Source organism: Anas acuta, chromosome 15, assembly GCF_963932015.1.
Source record: "Anas acuta chromosome 15, bAnaAcu1.1, whole genome shotgun sequence".
Lineage (NCBI taxonomy): Eukaryota > Metazoa > Chordata > Aves > Anseriformes > Anatidae > Anas > Anas acuta.
The window spans coordinates 6,886,091-6,910,130 of NC_088993.1; the positions used below are offsets into that span (position 1 = coordinate 6,886,091).

The 24,040-nt window shown below is 61.3% G+C and overlaps 1 protein-coding gene across 4 annotated transcripts; it reads left to right on the top strand.

The window, feature by feature from the left end:
• The first annotated feature begins 551 nt into the window (after positions 1 to 551).
• On the top strand, positions 552 to 22,890 carry SRL (sarcalumenin). Of its 4 annotated transcripts, XM_068698933.1 has the most exons (8): positions 579 to 709; positions 7,714 to 8,841; positions 10,477 to 10,575; positions 11,415 to 11,510; positions 14,496 to 14,531; positions 17,919 to 18,035; positions 18,376 to 18,609; positions 19,267 to 22,890. In XM_068698933.1, exons 1-8 carry the CDS (start codon positions 649 to 651, stop codon positions 20,076 to 20,078), a joined length of 2,583 nt encoding a protein of 860 aa, XP_068555034.1. In that variant the 5' UTR covers positions 579 to 648; the 3' UTR covers positions 20,079 to 22,890. The 4 variants fall into 4 exon arrangements, with proteins under 4 accessions (XP_068555036.1, XP_068555037.1, XP_068555034.1 ...); XM_068698935.1 differs by lacking the exon at positions 7,714 to 8,841 and having other exon boundaries at positions 552 to 709; XM_068698934.1 differs by lacking the exon at positions 14,496 to 14,531.
• The last annotated feature ends 1,150 nt before the right edge of the window (positions 22,891 to 24,040 follow it).

Sequence of the window (24,040 nt, forward strand, 5' to 3'; positions counted from 1 at the left end):
CGGGATGTGGCAGGAGGATGCCGGTCCCGGGGGGGCTCCAGGGCTGGTTTTGATGCCGTGTCTCAGCTGGGGGGGGGCTGGGGAGGGGATTTCTGTTCCCAACCGGGGGTCCGATGTGCCCCAGGATGGGGGTGCCAGGATGGGGGTGCCCCATGGGGCACTGTGGTTTGGGGAGGGGGGGCACCACCTCTTCGCAGGGCTTTTTGGGGGCACCCCCCATGGGCCAGGCTGCCCCCCCCTCTGTACCCGCTGTGCCTGGCAGGGGCTGGGTCCTGCATCTCCTCTGTGCCCCCCTCTCCCAGCACAGCCCGTGGCCTCCTGCACTGTCGTCCCCATCCCCACCACCCCCTGCTCTTGCTGAGCTTTGGGATGGGGGGAACTTTCTCAAATATCCCCAGGACGCTGAGGGCTTGTCCCCATCCCTGGGGACCCCTCTTGGCACGGGACGGTGACCCCATGGGCAGTGCCACCTCCTTGCCACCAGCCCTCCCCGTGCTGCCACCCCCATCCCCCGGCTGCGGGCCCCCGGGGGGGATCGGTGGCGGCAGCATCTGTGCAGGGCTGTGCTGACGGCCGCCAGCCCGGCCCCGCGGCCCCCGCGCCGTATAAATAGAGGCAGCGAGCGGCAGAGAGCTCCTGGCAGCCACCATGAAGCGCCTCAACCTGCTGTGCTGCTGCGTGGCCTCGCTCCTGCTCCTCGGCACGGCAGGTACGGCTCCCGCACCGTGCCCGCGGGGCTGGGGGTGTCCGCGGGGATGGGGGTGCTTATAGGGTTGGTGGTGTCCAGGGAGCTGGGGGTGCTTCTAGGGCTGTAGGTGCCTCTAGGGCTGTGGTTGCATATAGGGCTGTGGGGCTCTGTGGGGCTCTGGGTGCCCACTGGGGTTGTGGGGTGCCTACAGGGCTGTGGGTGCCTCTAGGGCTGTGGGTGTCTATAGGGCTGTGGGTGCCTATAGGGCTGTGGGTGTCCATGGGGCCATGGGTGCCCAGTGGGGCTGTGGGTGCACATGTAGGGCTGGGTGCCTGTGGGGCTGTGGGTGTCTGTGGGGCTGCAGGTGTCTTTGGGGCTGCAGCTGCCTGCAGGGCTGTGGGTGTTCGTGGTTCTACAGGTGCCCGTTGGGGCTGCAAGTGCCCATGGGGTGGTGGGTGCCCACACGGACCTTTGGGTGCCTATGGGGCTGTGGGTGCCCGTGGGGCTGTGGGTGCCCGTGGGGCTGTGAGCCCCCCCGGGGCAGTGGGTGCCCCATGAGCCCAGCCTGCCCCCAGGGCGCGTGCCCCATGCAGGACATGCTGCAGGGCTGCAGCCGGCTGAGCTCACCCATGCCAGGGCTGCAGTCACCCCAAAACTATGCGGGGCCACAAGGGCGGGGGGAGGCCATGAAGGTCCCCACTCCACAGCCGGGGTGGGCGCAGGGGCTGTGCTGAGGGCAGCACCCATGGGCTGTGAGGGTGAAGCCCCCGCGTGGGGTCCGATGGACTCCGGGGCACCCAGCACAGCCCCCTCTCCCCCCCGAAATATCTGCCAAGCAAGACAGCATTGGGGTGACCCCCAGACCCCCTTCCCCGGGCTGCAACATCCCCGCTGAGCACCCCGGTTTTGTGGCGGCGCTCGGCCGTCCGTCCCGAGCGGACGGGGGAGCCGGCGACATCGCCGTTACCCTTGCTTGCCCTTGAGTTAATTTGGGCCGGTTCGCTGCCTGGCCGGGCTCAGGCGGCCGCGCTGCCGGGGGGGCGGCTAAGTATGGAAACAGCCCTGTAACGGGACACTGAGCTCCTGCGGCCGCCCTGGCCCCCGCGCCACCGCGGCCCCGCGCGCGGGCACCCGCAGCTGCTGCCTTCTCGCAGCCCGGCACCCCCTGGCCCGGCAGAGTTTTTTATCCTTTTAAGGGCATCTTTTACCCTTCTGGGGAATAAAAGGGGTTCGGGGTGTGGGATGTGTCCCGTCAGTGGTTGGGGGACCTCTGTGGAGCCGTGTGCCGGGGATGGGGACAGGAGTGCCAGGGGGATCCTCTCTGGGCACGGCTGGTGGCTGGTGCCACCCAGGGCCGGGCTGGTGGCCCTGTGGGGGACCTGTCACCGCAGGAGGTGGCCCCAGTGCTTGGGGCTTTTCCTTCGGTGCAGAACCAGGCTCTGGGACACGCTCCCCTCTGGCCTGCAGGAGGCCCCTGTCACCCCGTGCCTGGCTTTTCCCATGGGTTCTGCCGCCATCTTGAAGGCCTCGGCTTCCCGAGGGCCGTGCAAGGCCCCGCGGCGAGGAGATCGCAGGGGGACCCCACGGGAAGGGCTGTCACAGGCACCTGGTGGCTTGGGGTGGGCTTGGGGTGGCTCCTGCAGCCCGGTGACCAACCCCGGCCTCATCCTTGGCACATGGGGGTGAAGCCCCCCCAGGTTTTGTGGTGTTTTTTAGCTTCTGTGTGCCCGGCCCCGCTGTGGTGACGCCGGGGGCTGAACGCGCTCGTTCAGCCCCTGCCAGAACGGCCCTCAGCCCACGTGGCCGGGGCTGGCAGAGCTCCCCGGCGTGGACGGGTGCTTGCCCACCTCCAGCTGGGCAAGGAGCTGAGGGAAGCCCTGGCACGGCGCAGAGGGCGTTACGGGGCTGGCACCCGGCTCTCCCCGTGGCAGCGGCCTCGGCCACCGCCACCACGCCCCGGGACTCCTCACCCTGCCTCCTCCCGGGTTCCAAGCACCCAGGACGTGTCAGCTTGGGGTGGAACCCACCTCAAATTGTCATCTGGAAACGGGGTGGACATTTCCACCTAGAAAGTGTCATCTTGTGTTGCCTGGGTACATCACCTTGAAGAGTGCCCCATCTTCTGGGAATGTGTCCCAGGACACCAGTGGGACATGTCACCTCATGGGGAGCTCCATCACCACGTCCTCATGTCAGTTTGGGACGATCCCCATCACAAGGGGGTTCTATCACCTGCAACACGTCACCTCGTGGTGGGCTCCATCACTGGGAATCTTGGGGTGGGTGGCATTATCTAGGCCAAGTCACCTTTGACGCCCTGTCCCACCAGCCCCGATGTTTCTGGGAGCACTCTTGGCACGCTGTGCGGGTGACATCCAGCCACACAGGACGTGTGGATGGGAAACCTCGCTTGTGTGCAGCCCCCTGGGCACAGGGTCCCCATGGGGAAGGGGTTGGGAGCTGAGCTGCAGCCAGGGAAATGTCCCCACCATGTCCCCACCACGTCCCCACTCACCGACCTGCCTGCTGCTGGGGGTGCCGAAATCCCAGCCCGTGAGGCAGATCCTAGAGTGACCAAATCTCTCCTAAAATCACCTAATTCTTCAGGCGCCGCAGGAATAGCAGCGGTGCTGCTGGCTTGGCAGTGTTCCTCTGGGCTATTTTAAGCCCGCGGGGACATTTCCCTTGTAAGCGATAGCCTGAGGAAGCCATCGAGCTCGTGGGCTGGCGGGGGCTGGCGGAGGGGCCGGGGAGTCTCCAGCCGGGCACCCCGAGCCATGCCGGGGTGCTGGCACCGGGAGAAAAGCCCCAGTGCCAGCAGGGGTGGTGGGACCCCAGCTGAGTTGGGATCTGTGTCCTTTGTCCTGCTGCTGGGGCTCCTGGAGGGGGTTGGGTCCCCTCCAGCCCCAGGTCCTTCAGCATCTCTCGGCACACAGCCTCCTGGCCAGGGAGTTGCTCACAGTGTCACTCCGCTGCCCCCGTCTCTGACAGGAACACCAGCGTGGGCACCCTGTGGGAAGACAGTTGAAAAACACCCCACAGAAACGATTCCCAATTTTCATCTCTATATTTAGTGAGCCCTGAGCCTGGTCTAATCCATTTGGTGCATCCTGGTGAGGTTCCCTTTACCCTGACTCCTTAATTAAAATATCATGCAGCTCTACCCCACTATTCACAGAAATGAAGGTTTTTTTTTTCTTTTTTTAGTCTGACTAATCTGTTTCCTGTGTCAGCAGTGCGATCTGCATCGATCAGACATCTCCCCCTGTAGGTGGGCAGCTGGGATTTCTGACATCACGCTGGGATTTCTCCTGCAAAAAGGCTGGAAAACGCACTGGGGTGGCTGGAACTGCCCGGGGTGGGAAACTGAGGCACGGGGTGGGGGCAGGCAGGAGCTGCTAGATCTGGCTGGAGAGGCAAATCCTCCTCGAGGTGCTTGCCCTGGCAGCAGCGTGGGGCATCCTCCCTTTCAGACCTTCTCTGCATTCCCCACCTCCTTTCCCCTGGGCCGTTTGTGCTGCAGCTGGAGGTGAGCTGGGCTCTGTCCCCGAGCACAGGCAGGGACATCGCCGTGATACAGGGGGACTGCAGCGGGGCGGACGGCACGGCCGGTGCCACGGGAATCCCGGGAGGTGCCAGGCAGTGCCTTGGAGCCCAGCCACCTCCCGGAACCTCTGGAGGACTTTGTCAGAAGCAGGCACATGGTTTGGGATCATGCAGCTTTGCCAATCCTCAGAAAGAGGGGAAAAAGGGGCTGGGGGCTTCCTCGGGTCTGGTACAAAATTCTTCAGCAGGAAACGTGTGCTTCTTTCTTTCGGAGCAGCAAGATGTCCCCCTAAGTCAAAGAGCCCATTTGACCAGAACCTTTCTTTGACCAGGCCTAAATAAAAGGAACGAAGGCATGAAATAGTGCTTTGATGGCTGAGGCCTGGCCTTGGTTTCCCTCCAGCCCTGCCTGTGTCCCTCCGGGCAGTGCCACCGTCACTGCTGCCACTCCAGCTCCCACCAGGGCGGGCACGGCCGCTGGAGCAGATGGGGACATGTGTCTGGGGTGTGGGGTCCCCCAGAGCCCCTCAGGGAGGGCAGGACTGGTGGTGGCAGTCCCCTCTGTGACTTTCCCCACAATGCTGGTTTATGGACTGCCGGTGGGACCACAGGAGAGCAGGGAAAGGCAAAGTCGGGGTTCGCGTGGGGCTCTGCGCCCCTCAGGGCATCTCGTGGTGCCTCCCGGGGAGCCGCTGAGCTCTGAACCAGCCACGCCGTCAGAAATAACTCCCCGCGTGCTGCAGGGGCTGGGATTCGGGCAGGGGAAGAGGGCGTGTGAAAAGCCATCCCCGCGGCGCTGCACATCGCCGGCCCCACGCTCGGGGCTCCTATTTCTGCTGGAGGGGGAGAGTGTCCTTCCCGGGGCCACCTGTGCCCATCTGTCCCTCCCGGCTGTCCCCAGCCCCGGCGCCGTCCTCAGAGGCAATCCCTCCCGGCGGGCTCCGTTCACCCGTGGTGCTGCCGTTTCATGCGGCCCTGTGCGAGGATGGCAGGAGGCAGCACGGCAAGGAAGGGTCATGGGTGTTGTAGCCATAGGATGGCGGAGCCAGCCCTCTTCCTGGCACCAGCACTGGTGTCCTGTGGCACACTGAGCTCACTGTGGGATTCCCGTCTCGGCTGTGCCCCACACTGCTGTCCCCAGCCATGTGGGCAGGGCTGGTGCAAGCTTGGGGACATGGGGTCCCACCACCAAGGGGGGGGAAAGGTCTCCTCTTTGATGTTGCTCAGTAAAATGTAGGGTGTGAAGCTGGGGAGCCCTGGAGTCATCTTACAACGGGTCTGCACGGTGTGGTTGTCCTGCTCTCTCCCACAGTGCGTGGGGACAGTTCCTGGCCGAGGACGTCACCCTTGGCTGGCACCTGGGCCCAGGGGCTGGGGACAAGCGAGTGGGTGCCTGCAAGGGGGCTGGTGCCATCCGTGCCCCCGCTGAGCTGCTCCTCTTGACCCCACCGTACAGTTGCTGGACGTATTTTTAGCCCACGGAGGCCGGGCGGAGGGTGTTAAGCCCATAACCTTCGGCCCATTTTGCTGCACGGCGCTCATCAGCCGGCCATCTGCAGATCAGCACAATTCGTCTTGTGATGGATTTGGAGACCATGTAGGGGAAACAGGAGGGAGAAGGAGGTGGAGAGGGGAGAGGGACTTTATATAATGCCGTGAAGGTCACAGGAAATAAAGCCCGTGGCCGGCACACCAGCAGGAATATCCCAGTTGGAGCGCGTGGGGAACATTTCCCTTCTCCCACAGGGGATGGCTCACAGCTGAGCGCTCGGGTCCCAGTGGGTCACTGCCCAGGGGACGCGTCTGTCCCCTGCATTCAGTCAGAGGGGTCACACCGGCCCTGGAGATCTCCACTGGGGTCTCCTTTGGTCCCCTCCTCACCTGCCCTGACCCTCTCCAAATGCCCGCTTGGGGATCAGCTTCCCTCCAAGCCCTCCAGGTCACCAGCTATTCTGGGGCCATGCTGGGAGTCTCCCTTGTCCCCATCCGCTGCGGGGAGCCTCAGGGTGTGGGTGGGCAGAGCACGCCTCGAACTGGCTTGCCTCTTCAGACCCTCTTGTGTGGGAGCTGCGTGGGGCTTGCCGTGCTCCAGGCTGGATATGGAGCTTCCTGTACCTGCTAGGACAGGATTTGGGAGGCCAGCGTGGGCAGAGAAGGGTGACCGTGCATCTGTGACAGGCGTGGGGATGCTGGCAGCTCTGAGCCATGGTGCCAGGCTGCACATGAGGACTACGAACCCTGGCAGGCTGAGGCGGGCTGGTGCCTCCCAGCTGCCTTCCGCTGGCACCGTTTGTCCCCCAGCGCGAGCCCTCAGCTGTCGTGTGACTGCGGGCTATCAGCATGGCTGTCCCCAGCATGGCACGGACAGACACACGGCCAACTGCCTGGCGCTCTGCTCCAGGGCTGCAAAGTGGTCAAAGAGGCCTGGGGTTACCCCACACTGTCCTTGGCCCTGCTCCTGCCGTGCTCACACCGGGGATGGGTGGTACCCAAAATTTCAAGGGTGTTTTAAGTCACACTTGAAGCAGCAAGCCAGGTCCCCGTGTCCCCAGCACAGCGCTGCAGGGCCATGGGGCACGAGGCCGGAGGAGGATGCCGGCTCCATGCCGCGTGCCGTGTCCGTGCCCGCTGCCTTCCCGCGGCCGGGGCGGAGGTGGCGTTTCTCCCGGTTGGCATCTGCTTGCCAGCTGGAGTACAAAGGCATTATTTTCCTCTGAAACGCTTCCCTGGTATGCAGGCATTAGAGTTTTCAGGGGATTATTTAGGCTAGCAGCAACTGTTTGTAACGGAGACAGTATAGCTGGTGATATTTTATTTTTGGCATCAGTTGACTAATGTTAAATTGCAGTCGGAGGCCTATGGAAAATACAGATGACTTCTCCCGGACTGCAGAACAAATTCATTGTGTTCCAGCCAGTTGCACGGAGTGGCAAATGTTTTCCTAATGAAGGGACGCTCACAATAAATAGCTCCGCGCCCCGCCGCGGGGTCAGGCCCTGTGGTGCCGCCCGGCCCAGCCCTTCCTGCGCGCTGCCGGCTGCGGAAAGGCACGGCCCCACTGCGGGGAGCCGCCGGCGAGGGGCTGGGGAAGGACCCTTTCACCTGCCAAGTGCCCGAGGCCTCTTGCACCCAGCGCCCCACTTTTGTATCCCCACCACCACTGGGTTCTCTCTCAGGGCCGCTTCGCCGCCTCGCCCTGGCCCCACAGCGCTTCTGCGGCGCCCCACAGCCTGCACGGCCCCAGGGCCACGTCCCAGCCCCGCGCAGCAGCAGCGCTTCTGCCCGCAAGCACCTCTTTGCGTCCAGCTTCTTGCTACGGCCAGGGAAGCGAGCTGGAGTCAGAGATGCGTTAGGAGAATTTAAAGTCTTGGTGGCAGCCTTCAACCCCCTCTCTTGCCCCCGCTGTCCCCCGGCGGCTGTGGGGCGCGCAGCCGCGGGCGGGCGCGGGTAAGACTGACCGAGCTGTTCTCATCGTTTAGAGCTGCGTGCCCCAGCCCCAGATGTCGGCCGTGCCGCACAACGCCCCTCATCGGCCACGGAGCCCCAGCTGGAGGAGATGGCCGCCGCCGGCAGCCCTGAGGAGAAGGAAGATGGCGGCACCGCCAATGCCTCCATGCCCAGTGCTGCAGAGAATGGAGGCAGCACGGGGGAGGAAGAGTTGAAGGGAGGCCCGAGTGGGGCCACGGGGCTCAGCCAGGAGGGGCCCCACAGTGAACAGGGCCCCGGGGAGGATGAGGCCATGTTGGGTGTCCCTGAGGCAGCGGGAGAGGCTGCCCAACAGCCTGGCCCACAAGATGGCTCCCGCGACCAGGAGGGTGAGGAGGCTGGTGGTGGCACCAAGGAAGCGGCCGCTGAGGAGCAGGGGAAGCCTGAGGGACAGAAAACAGAGGAGCCAAGAGTGGTATCTGCTCCTGAGAGAGAAGAAGAAGGGGAAGAGCAGAGCTCAGAGGAAGATGATGAGCAGGAGGAATCTGAGGAAGAGGGTGGGGAGTCTGAAGAAGATGGAAGCAAAGGAGAGTCAGAGGAGGAGGGAAAGTCTGAGGAGGAGGGAGAGTCTGAGGAGGACGCTGCTGGCCCAGCAGGGCCAGAGGACGGAGCTGAAGGAAGTGACAAGGAAGAGACCGGCGTTTTAGGGGAAAGCGGCCACAGCAAAGCAGCAGCTGCCAGCAAGGAAGAAGCCAAGGATGGCCCTACCAGCTGCCATCACCCACCGTGTGGGGACGTGGAGCCTGGCTCTGGCAGCAGCAGCCCAGCAACAGAAGAAAACCCACCTACGGCCGTGGAAGAACCAGCAGCAGCTGAAGACCCACCAGCAGCTGTTGAAAACCCACCAGCAGTAGTGGAAGACCCACCAGCAGTAGTGGAAAACCCACCAGTAGCAGAAGACCCTCCAACAGCAGAAGACCCTCCAGCAGCAGTGAAAAACCCACCAGCAACAGAAGACCCTCCAGTAGTGGAAGACCCTCCAGCAGCAGAAGACCCACCAGCAGCAGAAGACCCACCAGCAGCAGCCCCCCCTGCAGACAACCCATCACTGGCAGAAACGGAGAGCCCAGCCAGCCCCAGCGCCCACCCTGCTGCCGCTGAGCGCCAGCACAGCCAGATAGGTTGGAGTCTTTTGCTGTTGGTGTGCCGTAGTGTAGTGAGCAGAGAGCGGCGAGAGTGACCTACTATCAACCCCGGCGGAGCTGCGCTTGGCTCATTAAACTGCGCCTAATGCATGGCCCTCTCCTAACGCTTGTGCTTCCCGTGCCTGCCCCTAACTGCTGCACGGCCGGGCCAGCGGTGGTGCAGGTGGGAGCCTGCAGATGCCAGCAACGCAGGTGCTTGTTGCAGCGATACCGAGCTGGCCAGCATTTCCCTCACTGCACTTTAAGCCCATGACTTCTCCCATCTGTGGACTCATGAACTTCTGCCCTTCCCCTCGGCCCCTTTCAGCAGCCACAGACCTGCTAAAGGACATTTGCCAGCCCTCAGAGTCCACCAGACCAAACTCCCGGCTCTCTTGGCATGCAGGCAGGATGCTGCCCAGGCCGGCAGGTCTCGTGTCCATCAGCCACTGGCCCGCAGCCCTTGCCATGTAAGGAACGTGTAAAGAGCCAATTCAGCCCGCTGAATTGCTGAAGCGCCTGCTCTGGCCACGGACAGGGTGTGTTTGGTCACCGAAATGTGAGCTAGCTCAGGAAAAGTGACCCCCCCTTTCCATGTTTTACTAGAAACGCTTACGGACTTTGGCCCATGGGCTAGGCAGCAACCTTTGAACACAGCTGATTCTTTTTTGCTTCCTTCCGTAACATCCCAGCTCAAAAAGCTCACATTTGTGCCGAGAGGAAAACCCAGTTTGGATTCTGTGGCTTTACTTGGCAAGTCAAAAGGTCTTCCTCAGCCCCACGCTCAGGGAGAGGCTCAGCACAGTCCCTCGGGGCAGCCCCAGGGCCCGTCAGTGCCCCTGTTTGCCCGGGCACCCATACCCCAGCCCAGCCAGTGGGGCACGTGTCCTTGAGGCCCTGCTCCAAAGCCCCAAGCCATGGGGCCCTCTGTTAGCACGTCTGGAGCTGGGACACTTCTGTCACCCTCTGCGGGGAGGCTGGGGAAGGTGCCCAGGGCCACCTCCTGCTGCTCAGCACCAAGCCAAGGAGGCTCCGGAGAGGCAGCCACCAGCCTGGCAGGAGGCAGAGGTGGAGAGGCAGGAGGGAATCCTGGCCTCGCAAACCCTCATGTCTGCAGCTTGACGTGTGATTTTTGGGTGGTGGACAGGGAGAGAGGCAGAGCAGAGAGCACCCAAAGCTGAAGGGAGCTGCAGCTGCCGTGGGGAGCGGCGGGGTGGGCAGGAGCCCCGTGGGCAGCAGCTGCTGCATGCCCCAGCCCTGCGCTCCCCAGTGCCCGAGAGCCCCTTCCAGGCACATCCTTCACATTCCCCGCGAGCACCGGCCCTCGCCTTCCCCTCGGGAGACACCAGGGGCCTCCCCCACCGGCCCCTCCTCGGAGCCAAGCAGTTGCCCGCGCCGCTTCCCTCGGCAGCCATGGCCCCAGCAGCCCCGGCCAAGCTTCCAGGAGCATTTGCAAAACAGAAAGCGAGCGGCGTGCCAAAGCTGGCGGGTGCCGGGTGCGCAGCGGGGCCGCGGGCTCGGGGTGTGCGCGCTCCCCAAAGCCCTCTCCCCAGCAGCAGCTTGTGTGAGCTCCCGTGCGGGTCCCCCGCCACCAGCTCCAGCAGTAACGGGTCTCCTTGTCTTTCCCTCCAGAAGAGGTTGAGGATGCCAGCGAGCCCACCAAGCGCGACCGGTCCCACTTGGAGAGCACCCTCAAGCTGAACGAAGACAAACCTGCCGACGACTTCTCAGGTGAGGGAGCCCGGGTGGCACCGGTGCGTGCAAACCCCGCGCCTTTCATCCCAGCCATGTTTCCAGGATAAGCTCCCTGCCACTGTCTGAGAGCTGAATCTGGCAAACCTGCTCTGCTTCGTGAGGAGCACGGACAGGGCTCCCCTTCCCTAGGCTGCTTTGTCATTAGCCTTATGTCTTGTGGGTGTCCATGTCTTCAATACCAGCCCTTACTAGCATACTTGAGGTATTTTAAAGACATCTCTAAGAACGTACAAGAATGAGGAGGCCAGAGAGAACGGCAGATCATGAATTGGCCTGGGCCAGCCACAGTGCTGCCTGCTGCTCGGAGAAGCCTGGGGCAACTTATAATAAGGGGTTTTGATTTTTTTTTTCCAATTACGGATTGGGTATTATTCTTATAAGGCTTGCTTCTGCTGGTCCCATTGGCAGTCAGGACTAGAAAGGAAGCAATAAAAGCGGCTGGGAAATGCCAGCAGCAGGGGGGCAGCACTGGCTGCAGCAGGGGTCCCTGGGCTCCGTGGAGGACTTTGGGGATCACGGGTGTTGAGTGCTAAACGAGAGAGGCATTAATGAGAGAGGTTCCTTGCATCAGCTGCTGGCAAGCACGAGACCGGCAGGAGATGGGGACGGTGCCCAGTAGGAAATATTAGCAGGGCAGGGGCACCAAGATGCGTGACTTGGATCAGTTTGGCCAAGGTTTCAAGCACGAGCTGCGTCTCTTGATCAGCTGTCACCCTCCAGGTCTGCAGGGAATGCCCAGCAGCTTACCTAGGAGGGATGCACCCCGGGTGGCTGGGGTTTGGCTGTCTCCCATATGCATGCTTTTGCTCCCACAGGAGTACTGCAGCGGCTGAGGAAGATCTACCACTCCTCCATCAAGCCCCTGGAGCAGTCCTACAGATACAATGAGCTGAGGCAGCACGAGATCACAGGTAACGCTGCGGGCACCGGGGTCTCCGGCACCGTCAGGTCATTGGGATGCATTCAGACAGCAGTGCAGAGAGCAGATCATGGAAAGGCTCGGCTAGTTCGTCTTCCTCTACAGCTTCCCAAGAAGGCCATGAACATGCTGGGCTCGGAGGACGTGCCCTAGTGAACCCAGCACCCAGCGGCAGGCATTCCTGCATCTGCCTTAGCCCATCTGCTGTCAGGACCATCTGTGTAGGCTGAGCATTGAACCCTGCCTGCTTTGGGTCCTCCACCTGCTCAACATCAATGCTCTGTACCCGTGCCAAGCAGAGATCATGGCCCAGCAAGACAGGCTTGGCAAGGAAGCTTAGGACCTCTCAAGGCTGGGGTTGAGCTTCCTGGGGGTGGCTGGAGCTGGCATCCGTCCTGCTCCATATGGGACACGGCCATGTGGGCAGGGTATTCCTCAAGCTCGGCAGCCTTCACTCATCCCGGGAGTTAGAGTTTCCACCCCTTGGCAACTGCAGACACGTTGGATCAGGTGAGCAGGTTCCCGTGGCCATGGGCATTGGCTTGGGCTGAGCCCCAGCAGTGTACGAGGCCCTCCAGAAGAGGAAAGTGCAGCTCTGGCCCCAAGATGCTCACACACCTGGAGGCTCCTGTGACCCTTATGACATGAACTACCCCATTTTCCAAGCACAGATGGCTCCAGACCCGGGTTAAGCCGTGTCCCAAGCTGGACCAGGTCCCCCCGTTCTTTGGCTACATGCTCACGTCAGCCTCCTTCCAGGGTCCCTCCTATCCCTGGGGTTTTGCTTCCTCCCCCAGACATCCTCAGGGCTTTGGCCTCACACCCTGGAGCCATGCCTGCCCCACTGGAGCCAGAAGGACCCTGCACACCACCCTGATCTTCCTCTGCAGATATTCATGGGTCCTCTGCTGTTATAGGCAAACCCACAGGACATACCCACCTAGAGCAGAACTCTTGCTTTACAGGGGCCCCCACTGCAGCCCAAATTCCACTCCTAGGTCAGTGCCAGACTTCTGACATTTTGGCAGGCAGGCTTCCTCACCCCCAGCCCAGCCAGCTCCTCTCCAGCTTGGAGCCAGTGGGGAGCATGTGGGGGACCCATGGGACAGCAGGACGGAGTAGGGACAGGGCTGTGGAGCCATCATCACCAGCCCAGGTCCCGTCCCCACACCTCACAGCACACCCTGGGCATCGGCCACCACCCACCGGGGTCCTGGGGTGGGTGGTTGGAGGTCTCACACAACCAGAGGCACACACAGCTGCCCCGCAGCCCGCTCCGTGCCGCTGCCTTCGCGCTGCCTTGGCCTGCCTCAATGTGCCTGGGGGCCACGAGCTGCTTGCCGTGCTGGGGGGCAGCCGGGGGGGGGGGTCACAGCAACAAGCATCCGCTCTCAGCTCACCCTGGGGCACTGCATTTTGGAGACCACTTGGGGTTGCAGAGGCAGATGGTGGACTCTCAGCTTCTTTCCTTATAGGATGCAGCCCCAGTGCACAGCCCAGGGCCTAGCTCAGGACACCCAGGTCAGCTCCTCAGCCATCCCATGCCCAAGCAGCACCTCCCTGCTCCCTGCTGGGGAGTCTCAGCTGCCTGGCACAGGGCACAGCCAGGCACAGCCCCGCTGGGCTGCGAGAAGCCTGGGCCATCCTCCCATGGAGCTGTCTCACCTTCCACCAAACTCCTCAAGTACCTCTGGAAACCCCAACCCCACCATACATAGTCACATCCTAGAAGCCTAAAGCACAGCACCTTGCCTTTTATACCCACTGGCATGGTTTCCCCCAGCCCTTCATTAGTGGTGCAATTAGAGCAACCTGCAGATTAATGAGGGGGTTGGCCGAGGGAGCCCCTTTGGCTTTGTAGGGTGGGCGAGGGCACGGTGGGGCTGAGGGAGCCTTCTCAGCTGCTTCCACCTTGCAGTGAGGTGAGCCCCTGTCCTGCTTGTGCCTACAAGGGGTTCCTGGCACCGGGGTGCCCCTGTGAGCAGGAGATGCCCCAAACCTCCCCCCGTGGTGAGCCCCCACAGCCGGGGAGGCTGGAGGGCGCGGAGCTGGCTGGGGGGGGAGCGGGACAGCTGGGCGAGCGGCGGGGCAGCAGTGTCATGGAATATGCATGACCTTTGAAGGTGTAAGCCAATATAGAGGGGTGCCACGGCAGGCACCCTCGCCCCTCCATTACGCGGCAGCCCTCCCTCCATTTTGTCCACCTTCCCTGGGCTCCCTTTTGGCCTCTGCTTTGCAGCCGCGGCCGCAGCAGCCCCAGTGTGGGTCCGAGCCGAGCGGGGCCTCCCCACCACGCACAGCGGTGCCCTGGGGAGCTGCGACGGGCGCCGTGAGCCTGGCTGAGGCTCAGAATTGCAGCCCCGAGTTCACCCAGCTCCCCGCTCACAGCATGGCCAAGCCCGACAGGGGACATCTCCATCCCATGCTCAGCATGGGATGGGTCCCCCGTGCACTTGGGTCCCTCGCTCGGGGAGCCTCGCAGCCTGGCGATGGGAAGCTTGCTGCCAGGCCGTGGTGCATGCTGCTGATGCTTAATTACTGTGTATGTGCCAATTAGCCTGCCTGCTTAGGGGATGACCTGACGATTGCCTTCACCAGGCAGTCTAGGGAGGCACGCAGATAACCGTGGGGTGGTCAGGGCACGTGTCTGGGTTGCTTGCTGTCCTCGTGTGGCTCCGTTTGCTTGGTGATGCTGCCAGGGAAGGCAGGGGCAGGAGGATTGGGGCGCAGGGCATCCCCGGCGAGGCAGCTCTGCCTGGGTTTGGATTCTCATCCTGGTAGCTGCGGGTCTCGTTGCTGACAGACTGTAACTCCTTCTTTCCTGCTGGAAACGTGGCCGTCCTCTGGCTTTGTCCTGCCTCCGAGAAGGCCAGGGCCGGTGTTCAGCTCCCTCTTCGGCCCGGGCCAGACCCAGGCAGCCGCATCCCTTCTTCGACTCACGGTACCTTTTCTCTCTCCCCGTGTCCCCTGCTAACAGCTTACCCCGGACGCACCCTGGGCTCCTCCGCCACAGGTTGGTATTGCTGCCTGCCCCCTGCATGCTGCCGGCGCTGCCTGAGCTCCTCACTGGCCTCTGGCTTTCCTCTTCACCCACCCCAGCAGAGCCACGGCTCGGCTGCTCCCGCGCCCCACGGCACCCAGCAGCACAGCGCTGCCCCGGCACTGCCCGCCCCGCAGCCGTCCTCGCCTCTGCCAGGCTTCCAAACCTTTTTCCCTCGTGGGTTCAGTCTCAGGAGGGTGCGAGGTCCTCTAGTGATGGCTCAAGGGCTTTTCGTGGTGGGCCTACAGGTCTGTCTCCCACCCACAGGAGCGGAGCAGCGCCCACACTGCGGGGGTGATCTCTTTTCACCCTCCTACGTGCAGAAACTTCCCCAAATGCCTCCCCTTGATCCCCCCCGGCTGCAGTTTAAGCCGATGACCCAGCAGCAGCTGTCCTACTAACACAGCCTGGCCCCTGCGCGGCGGCCTCAGCCCTCTCGGGAGCTGGAGCTGGCTCCTGTCCCGTGTCATGCCCTGGGGGAGCTGCCAGGGCCCCTGGGAGCACCAGCCCGGAGAAGCAGGGGCTGGGAGGGAGGCCAAGAAGCACTGGTGATCACACAGCCCTTCCCCTGGGTCCCTGCTGTGGCACAAGGCACACAAAGGACAGGGAATCCCATCTTTTCATGTCCTACCCCACGGCCCCTGCTCTAGGATCCTTCCAAAGTGGGCTCCTCCGTACCCGGCCCCGAAGTGGCAGAGCCCCAGTGGTGCCCGAGGGCCTCTGGCTCCCTGTCATGCCAGCGTGCAGGCAGTGGAGAGTGTGGCAGATATATTTAGCGTGTCAGATAGCTGTGTTATCTGTGTCTCTGGCTGCACAGCCACACAGGGGTGCGTGCTTGCTGCTTGCGTGGGTGTGCGCACACGGGGCGAGCGCACGGAGCACCACACAGGGCGAGCATCCACGTGCAGCTTTCCCCCCGGCCGCGGGCACACGCGTCCTGCAGACAGACAGGAGGCTTCGCCTGGTGTTTGAACCCGCCTGGTTTGAGGGCAGAGTGGGATGTTTGGGCCAGTCCGAGCCAGGAGAGGAGGGAGGCTCTGTCCACGTCCTCTGCCTTGCTGTGTGTCCTCGGGATGGATCCGCACCGCGGGGTCGCCCTCACCCCACGGGGCTGAGCCAGCACCCGGCACTTCTGCAGGGTTTGAGGAAGGAGAAGACCCAACCCAGGGCTCATCCTGGCCTCAGAGCTGTGGGGCTCCCACCTGAGGGCAGCAACATGGAAAAACCACCCACAAAGCCACTATGGTAGGAAAAATCCCTCCATGAGCGAGAGAAGCAGTTCTCCGTCCTCCCCTGCAGGCAGCAACCCTTCCAGGAGCAACAATGCTCCGGGGCATGGACTAAGGCAGAGCGGGACAGGACGAGATGAGCACAGCCTCTGCGGGGGAGATGTGGCCTGCCAGCCCTGACTGCCAGGTGCTTTGCAGCGTCTCGGCATGCTCTGTGCTCCAGGAACCCTTAGAGAAGCAGCTGCTGTGATTTAAGCAGAGCCACGAATGAAATGCAAAGAGCTGCAGGGTCTGAGGGTCCCCCCACTCACATGCAGGGCGAGATCATGCACCGACCGGCGTGAGGCCGCCCTGCAGACACCAGTAGGATGAGCTGGGATGAGCACCAAGCGTGGCGTGAGCCAGGCTGGGCTGGGAGCGAGCAGCCACAGGGTGGCTGGAGAGAGCCGTGGTGGCGGAGCCGCCGTCATCCCGTGCTGGCTGGGACGGAGCCTCTTTTCCCCTGGCAGCAGCACCAAGGTGACGCAAACCCGTGCTGGAGGGACGCAGCGGGGGGCACCCAGCAGGGCAGGAGGCCTGGCCAGGCACCCAGCGGGGTGGGAGGCACGCTCTGCTTCCCCAGTCCCACGCCGTGGGCAGCGGCGAGGAGGGCTCACGACGTCCTCCAGGGCCCAGGAGCTTTCCAAAGCAAGGGAGGGGATGGTTTTGGAGAGCTGCTGGTGGCCTGCAGAGGGGCTGCCCGTCTCGGCACGGCCACGTGCGGCCCCGGTGTGCAGGGAGGGTGCTGAGCCACGCACCTCGCACCCCGAGGAGCCCCCCCGGCACGTGCAGCGGAGCCGGGGCTCGCTGGCTCCTGCCCTCACCCAGCCACACCTGGCCGGGAACCTGTTATGAAAGAGCACGCGGGGACCCGCCTTCAAACCTCTGGCACAACATCACAGGGGATAATAACAATAATCATCCGAAACCCAATTAAAGCCGGCGAGCGAACAGAGCGGCAGCGATACAGTGGTACGGAGGAATGATTAGTAATGAAAGCCCGAGGTTTCGACACTTGTTTTTGTCCCGCATGGGAACAGAAAGTCAGATCCCAAATATTCTGGGGAGATGGGAGTGGGAAGGCTGCGTCTTCCCTGGCGGAGGAGACGGAGGGGGTTTGGTCTGACTGCCCCCCGGGTGACGGCCACCCCGCTGCCGGACCCTGCCTGCCTGGTGCTGCCTCACACCTCGGGGGCAGGAGCAGGGCTCGGGGCTGACCCCGCTGTGGGTGCCCTGTCCTGTCAGCGGGGGAAGGCTGCAGAGCAGGGGATGGGGATGAGCTCCCCACAAACAGGAGCTCACTCATCCAGGTTTTACTTCCATTTCTGGTCTTATTTGGCCTCGAGACGACTAGCATGCTCCCACCTGCCCAGGGCACTGTCTGGGGACCAGTATAGCCCAGGGGCTCCCATGCCCAGTGCCATTTGGGCAGTGGGTTGATGGTGCTGGTCATCCCCAGCACCTCCTGGAGCTGCTCCTGGGCAGGGGACAGGTCGTTACGGGCCCCACGCCAGCCCTTGTGTGCGCTCCGTGAGCCTCTCAGCAAAGTGTGGGGCTTCCAGAGCATGGGATGGGGACTGTGGTTAATTCTCCTCCTGCCTTTCCCCGAGCCCAAAGCAGGGCTGTTGGCTGAGCTTGCCCTCCCTGTGCCGGTCTGGAGCCCTGCAGCCTTCGAACACCCCAGCTCCTTTTGCACGAGGCGTTTACCCTCCTGCAGCATGGCCACGTCCCCTGCATGCCCAGTGCTTTGTGGCGCCTGCCCTCCAACAGCCCCCTGCAAACAGCCCCGAGCTCACCCTGGCTGAACTCGAACCGAGCCGAGACCCGACCTAAAAGACCTTCAACTTGTCCTGTAGTCTAAGAAGGGCCAAAGCTCAGAGCAGGGCAGACAGGGTTCGATCTCGCCATGGTGGCCCTGCTGGGCGATGCCGTGGCTCAGCGGTGCCGGGAGAGCAGCCCCGAGGGCGGCCGTCTCCCCGAGGCTCTGCGGCCGTGCCGCTCAGCTGGGATGTTCATTACGGCAGGGAGTTAAATGCGCAGCGGCCACGGCTATTGTTTCTTCACTTCCTCTTGTTATTTCCCCTCTCCGCAGATGGGGAGATCACTTCCAAGCCGATGGTGCTATTCCTGGGACCGTGGAGCGTCGGTAAATCCTCCATGATAAACTACCTCCTAGGGCTGGACGACACTCCCTACCAGCTCTACACAGGTACCTCGCTCACCGCGGCCCCGCAGGCTTCTTCCCCTGCCACATCCCCATCCCTCAGCGCAGTGCTCGCCACCCCCAGCCCCCTGGGTGCAGCACAGCAGGGAGCCTGCATGGCTGCGAGAGCAGCAGCCCCGTAGCGAGGGCATCTTGATGTCTTCTCCCCATCCTGCCCCAATTTATTCATCCTCCCAAAAGAAAAGCCTTTCCCAATCCTCTCTGCTCCCACTGACGTTGTCTTGGAGCCTGGGAGGTGCTCCCCATCTAGGCCTGGGCCAGCCCCCGCAATGGCCGGTGCCCAGCACAGATTTCACAGCTCTGTTTTACCTCTTGTGCTGGACAGGGGCAGAACCCACCACCTCCGAATTCACCGTCATCATGCACGGCCCCAAGCTGAAGACCATCGAGGGCATCGTGATGGCTGCAGACAGCGCGCGCTCCTTCTCGCCCCTGGAGAAGTTTGGGCAGAACTTCTTGGAGAAGCTGATAGGGATAGAGGTGCCCCACAAGCTCCTGGAGCGAGTCACCTTCGTGGACACGCCCGGCATCATTGAAAACCGCAAGCAGCAAGAACGAGGTAGGGCTTCACTGCATTCATCCGAGGGACTCCAGAAAAGATGCTGTTGTGATGTAGGATAGCAATGACGACTGAAACATTACGGGGAAGAGCCCTAGGCTACAGGACGGGGCTGTTCTCACTTTGAGGGGTTTAGGGAAGTTTGCCTGTGGCCTGGGGAACGTACCCAGCCATCATGGCTCAGCATTTGCTGTCCCGTTTGTCACTTGGAGCCAGGCTTTGCCAATGGCTGGTGCTGCAGCAGCGCCCAGAGGGGCACCTGGCACTGGATGCCAGGACAGACCCCGCAGGGCTTGCTGACCCTCTCGGTGCCCACTAGGGAAAGCGGTGCCGTGGCCGATGCCTGCTGACAGGGGCAGCAGGAAGCTGTGGCTGGCAGCAGGGAGAGCAGAGGTTTGGAGGTGAGGCTGAGGGTGACGCGCAGTCACAGGCCCAGGCTCACAGGGATGAGTTTTCATGCCCAGAAATTAACTCTGAAGTGCTTTAGCACATGAGAAACGGGTTCTGTGCCACTTGGGAAGTCAGCTGTGTCTCACAGCCTGTCCAACCCAGACAGGGGGTGAGTCGCAGCAGGCTCGAGGTTTCTCTGTCCCTTGACCTGAAGGGACTCCCGCTGTGCTGGCCATCGCTGCTGGATTTCTCTTTCCTCTCCTCAAGGTTACCCGTTCAACGACGTGTGCCAGTGGTTCATCGACAGAGCCGATCTCATCTTCGTCGTCTTTGACCCTACGAAGCTGGATGTGGGCTTGGAGCTGGAGATGCTGTTCCGCCAGCTGAAGGGCCGAGAGTCCCAGATCCGAATCATCCTGAACAAAGCCGACAGCCTGGCTACCCAGGAGCTTATGAGAGTCTACGGTGCCTTGTTCTGGAGCCTGGCTCCTCTGATCAACGTCACAGAGCCGCCCAGGGTGTACGTTAGCTCCTTCTGGCCCCACGAGTATCATCCGGACACCCACAAGGACCTGTTCCTCAAAGAAGAGATATCACTCCTGGAAGATCTCAACCAGGTGATTGAGAACAGGATGGAAAATAAGATCGCCTTCATTCGCCAACACGCCATCCGGGTGCGCATCCACGCCCTGTTGGTCGATCGCTATCTCCAGACCTACAAGGACAAAATGACCTTCTTTAGCGATGGAGAAATGGTGTTCAGAGACATTGTGGAAGATCCTGACAAGTTCTTTATCTTTAAGTCCATTCTGGCAAAGACCAATGTCAGCAAATTTGACCTCCCCAACCGCGAGGCTTACAAGGACTTCTTTGGCATCAACCCCATCACCAGTTTCAAGCTGCTGTCTCAGCAGTGTTCCTACATGGGCGGGTGCTTCCTCGAGAAGATCGAGAAGGCCATCACCCGCGAGCTTCCCGATCTGCTGGGGAGCATCGGCCTGGGGAAGAAGCCCAACGTCCTCTCCTGCGACATCACCGGCTGTGGCGAAAACCCAAAGAATCGCTACAAGAAGCCGTAAGGTTTCTGTAACACAGCCGTCCACGTGTTCCTACCGGTGAATGAGCTTATGTCTTATCTGTCCAAGAAGCCGTGGTCTGATAACCCTTTGAGTGCCACACTGGCAAAGGCTACTGTACGATGAGGACTTTGAGTCATTGACACCAATGGCAGGGGAAGATGGGTGGGCATAAGAAAGAGAATAAAAACTGTGAATTCCTGACATTTTATCTTTGTTCTTTTGAGTAGAAGGCAATGTTTAAGCTGTAAGTATGAGCAATGTGTGGTGAGCTAGAACTGTAGCTGCTTCTTCACTGGTGCCGAGATGGGCGAACTGGAATTTCAGCCTCTGCATACACGAAGCCAGCAGGGAGCGAGGACAAGGGCACGGCGAGAGCACAGGGGCGAGCAGTGACACAGTAACCTGGGGCATCACCGGGAGCCCCGGGGCACGGCGCTGCGCAGGGAAGCAGAGGCCAGGTTCCAGCTGTTGTTTTCAGGCACAGAAATCCTGCAAATCTCTGCAAATATTGATCCTGTTTTTCCTCCCAAGGCTTTTAGGTCACCTGGTAGAGTCCTCCTTTCATGTAACAGCCGAGCTTAACTTTGTTCTGCAGCCTTCACCTGGGTGTGAGCCATAAGAAGGGATTCGGTCCCCCCGCCGGGCATTTGCAGGGGCATTTGTTGCTCCGGATGGATCACTGTGATGGGATCTGCAAGTCCGTGACAGAGCAAGAAGTGGTCTGGAGAGGAGCTGCAGGACTTGGCTGAGTTGTGCTGGAGGAACAGGGGCAGCACCCCGCATCACAGAGTCCTGCAAGGAGCTGTCAGCAAGTTCTCTCTCCAGGCCAGCACAGAGACAGGGCACTTCGTGCCTGCTCCTGCCATTAACCTCAAAAATCCATGCTGGCAAGTCAAGCCCGAGAGTCAGCAGGGCTCAGAGGGTTAATAGTTTGGCAGTTTGACCTCATTTAAGTCCTCATTGCATGCTTTCTCCAAGCAGCCCCGGGTTTTTGTGCTCTGTGGAGGCAGACAGGAATGGGAGATGACGAGCCACATCCTTTTTTCCCCTCTGCTGACCTGTTCTCCCCAGGACAATCCAGGCAGGTTTCTGTGGCTTATTGTCCAAACCTCACCCATTTTAGCCAGAATTTTGTTGGCTTATCTCTGTGCATCGGCGCTCAGTCCTGGGAGTCACAGGAGAATGACTTTTGCTTCAAAGGCAAATCCCAAGCAGGCGACCTTCCCCGGGGAAGCCGACCTTGGAACCTGGCAGCGAGCGCTGGAGGATGACGGGTGGCCCCCACCGCCGGGCTGCGCTGCCCAGCACAAGTGACAAAGATCTCCCGGACGGAGCCTGGTGCCTTCGAGCCCAGCCACAGCCTGCTGAGTGGCTTTTCTCCTTCCTCCTGCCAAAGGACCACAGCCACCGCTGCTCTCCAGGAAACCTCTGGAGCAGAAGGACTTACCTTTGGCAGGAACAAGAAGAGGTGGAGGTGCCGGGTGAGGCAAGAAGAAGGCAAAGGGAATGAGCGAGGGAAAGAGAAAGCTGGAAACAGAAGGCTCTGTTGTGATGGGAAGGGTGTGAAGGGCAGTGCCCCTTGTTGCCACGTGCCCCACGGGACGTGGGCCAAGGCAGAAGGTCCCTGGGGCCCCATGTCCCTGGGCGCTGAGGCTGGGTACTGCAGAGAAGAGGTCCCCTGAACCCAGGTGGGTTTGGGGTGATGCCACCCAGGGACTTCCCAAGCTCCTTGCCTCTGCTTGGGGTGAGGACTGTGCAGCTGAACTAGAGCCGACAAGACCCAAATCCACCTCCAAGCATGGGAAGGGGCACGTCTTGTGCAGAGGGGACTGGAAGTAACGAGTGAAGGCAAGGAGAGGTGTCAGAGAAAGCAGAAGCCAGGATAGCCTGGAGAGAAGTGATGCACTCATGAGTCAGTGCTGTGAGGTCTCAGACCTGCTGCCTCCCTTCGCTCCTGTTCCTTTTTCCCTCTTTCACGTTATCTCATTGCTCATCGCCGTCCCTCTCTATCTCACCCACTCTTTCTCGCCTCTCACTGTCCTCCGCTGGGTGAGTTTGCATGGTTTTCTTAAGAGCTAATGGGACTGAAATGCCAAAAGAAATGTGCTAATAGAGTTGCTGTTCTGCCGTTGCGCTGTGTGTCATTGTCACAGTAAGCAAAGTCCATCAAACCTTCTATTTGCAAGTGCCGTGTTGTGCCATCTCTTTCTTTGCTGCCTTGTCCCTCCAGGGCCCGTGGGCTCTGCCCGGGGTGCCCCATGGAAAGCCCCCGGAGCCCAGGAGGAACCTGACCTCTCCCTGATGGCCTCAGACCTGAAGGCAGCATCACTGTGCTCTCAGGCTGCTCCCATCCTTCTCCCAGCCCCTTTCCTTTCCTTTTCTTTTGCTCCAGCTTTTCTTCAGCACTCATTGCCTTCTCTCCCATTTACGACCCCTCGCTCTCTCCTCCACCGCCTGCAGCCCCGTGCAAAGCACTGGCACGAGTGTCCCGGACAGGGCTCCTCTGACATGGCCAGCTCCTTTCCTGGCACACTGCGCTGGGCTTCCCTCTCCCCTGCGACGTCCCACGCAAGAGTGATGGCAGCGGGGAGGGGTCCGAAGCTGGGGCCGGGCTGGGGCCACCTCCTGCTGCCCCCGTCCCCGCGTCGCGGGCTGCGAGCATCTCGCCTGAGCGCGCGCTGGACAGACACTCGCAGGAGGACACACAGTGGGGACACAGGCCCGTGTAGGTGCCCGTGATCGAGTGCATTTGGATGAAACTGTCAGCTTGAACATCGGCCTGTCTAATAAATCCTGGCATTTTCCAAACACACTCCCTGCGGGTGCCTGTTTTTTTTTCCTCTGGCCAGAGGCCAGCAGGGTGAGGGTGGGGGGCAGCAGCCAGGTCCCCGTCCCTGAGGCTACAAGGAGCGCATCCCATCCCATGTGGGCTCTCCCCAGCACCGGGGTCCCCCTGCTGCCCCCAAGCAACACGAAACCCAAGGGCACGCACAAGCAGCTGATGCCCTGCATGGCTGTGGCTTCTCCCCCTTGAGCATCACACTGGCACCCGCTCTACCCTGGGGTCCTGCTGCCCCCCAGCTATCTGGCTAGCTTGCTGGTCAGAAGGGGTTGTCCCAAGAAAGCTGGAATAGGCAGAGGAACATCTCACTCAGCCATGGCTCCTTTGGAAAGCCTGGAAAATCCACGGCGTCTCAACATGCCTGAAGGTCTGACTAGCGAAAAGCACAATTTCTTTCCAGAGCTACTTTAGAGACGTGAATCATGAGAAATTAACACTCCTGGCAGAATAAAAACTGATTCCACTGAGATGCGGTGCTGGTGGCAGCCCTGGCGTATCTCTTGGATGGAAAAGGCAAACATTCATCCCAGGACCTCACCGGGCAGGAGCTGCCCATGCTGCTGGCAGCCCCCGGCACAGAGCCCAGCTCCTGCCTGCACCCGGCGGTGTTCCCAAAGTGTGGCCGTAGCACTGCCGATGTCCAGGCACAAGCTGAGGGTGTTACTGTCCCTGCTGCCTCCTCTGCCCCAGGACTTACCCCAAGGTCTCCATCGCCTGCCCCAGCGGTGCGTGGAGGTGATGGGATGTACCCGCTGCGGGATGTTCCCACTTCCCCCTGTGCAAGGCTCAGAAACCTGAATGAGCCCAATGGTAAATGAAAAAGGGTTGTGTTCTGCCTGCCAAAACACACCACTCGTAACCTCACCGCCCTCGGTAGCATCTCTGCATTTCAGGGATGAAAATATCCCAGTGGCTCTTTCGCAATGAAGTTGATTCAATTTCTGTTTGTTTGTTGTGTTTTATTTGTTGCTGTTTGGTTTGGTTTTGTTTTGCAGACATTATATTACACTTTGCAGGGGTGAGGAGCGATGCCTGTAACTTGATCAATTTTTCTCGCTGCAAGCACAAGGCCAGCGCTTCTCACTGTAATTAATTAATTAAGCCCCGCACCTCCCCAGCT

What these genes read in the sequence shown, in the direction of transcription:
- SRL (XM_068698933.1), top strand. Translation starts at nt 649, where the DNA reads ATGAAGCGCCTCAACCTGCTGTGCTGCTGCGTGGCCTCGCTCCTGCTC. An exon ending in CCTGGGCTCCTCCGCCACAG is followed by an intron (nt 14,532 to 17,918) that starts GTTGGTATTGCT and finishes CCCTCTCCGCAG; the next exon opens with ATGGGGAGATCACTTCCAAG. An exon ending in TCCCTACCAGCTCTACACAG is followed by an intron (nt 18,036 to 18,375) that starts GTACCTCGCTCA and finishes TGTGCTGGACAG; the next exon opens with GGGCAGAACCCACCACCTCC.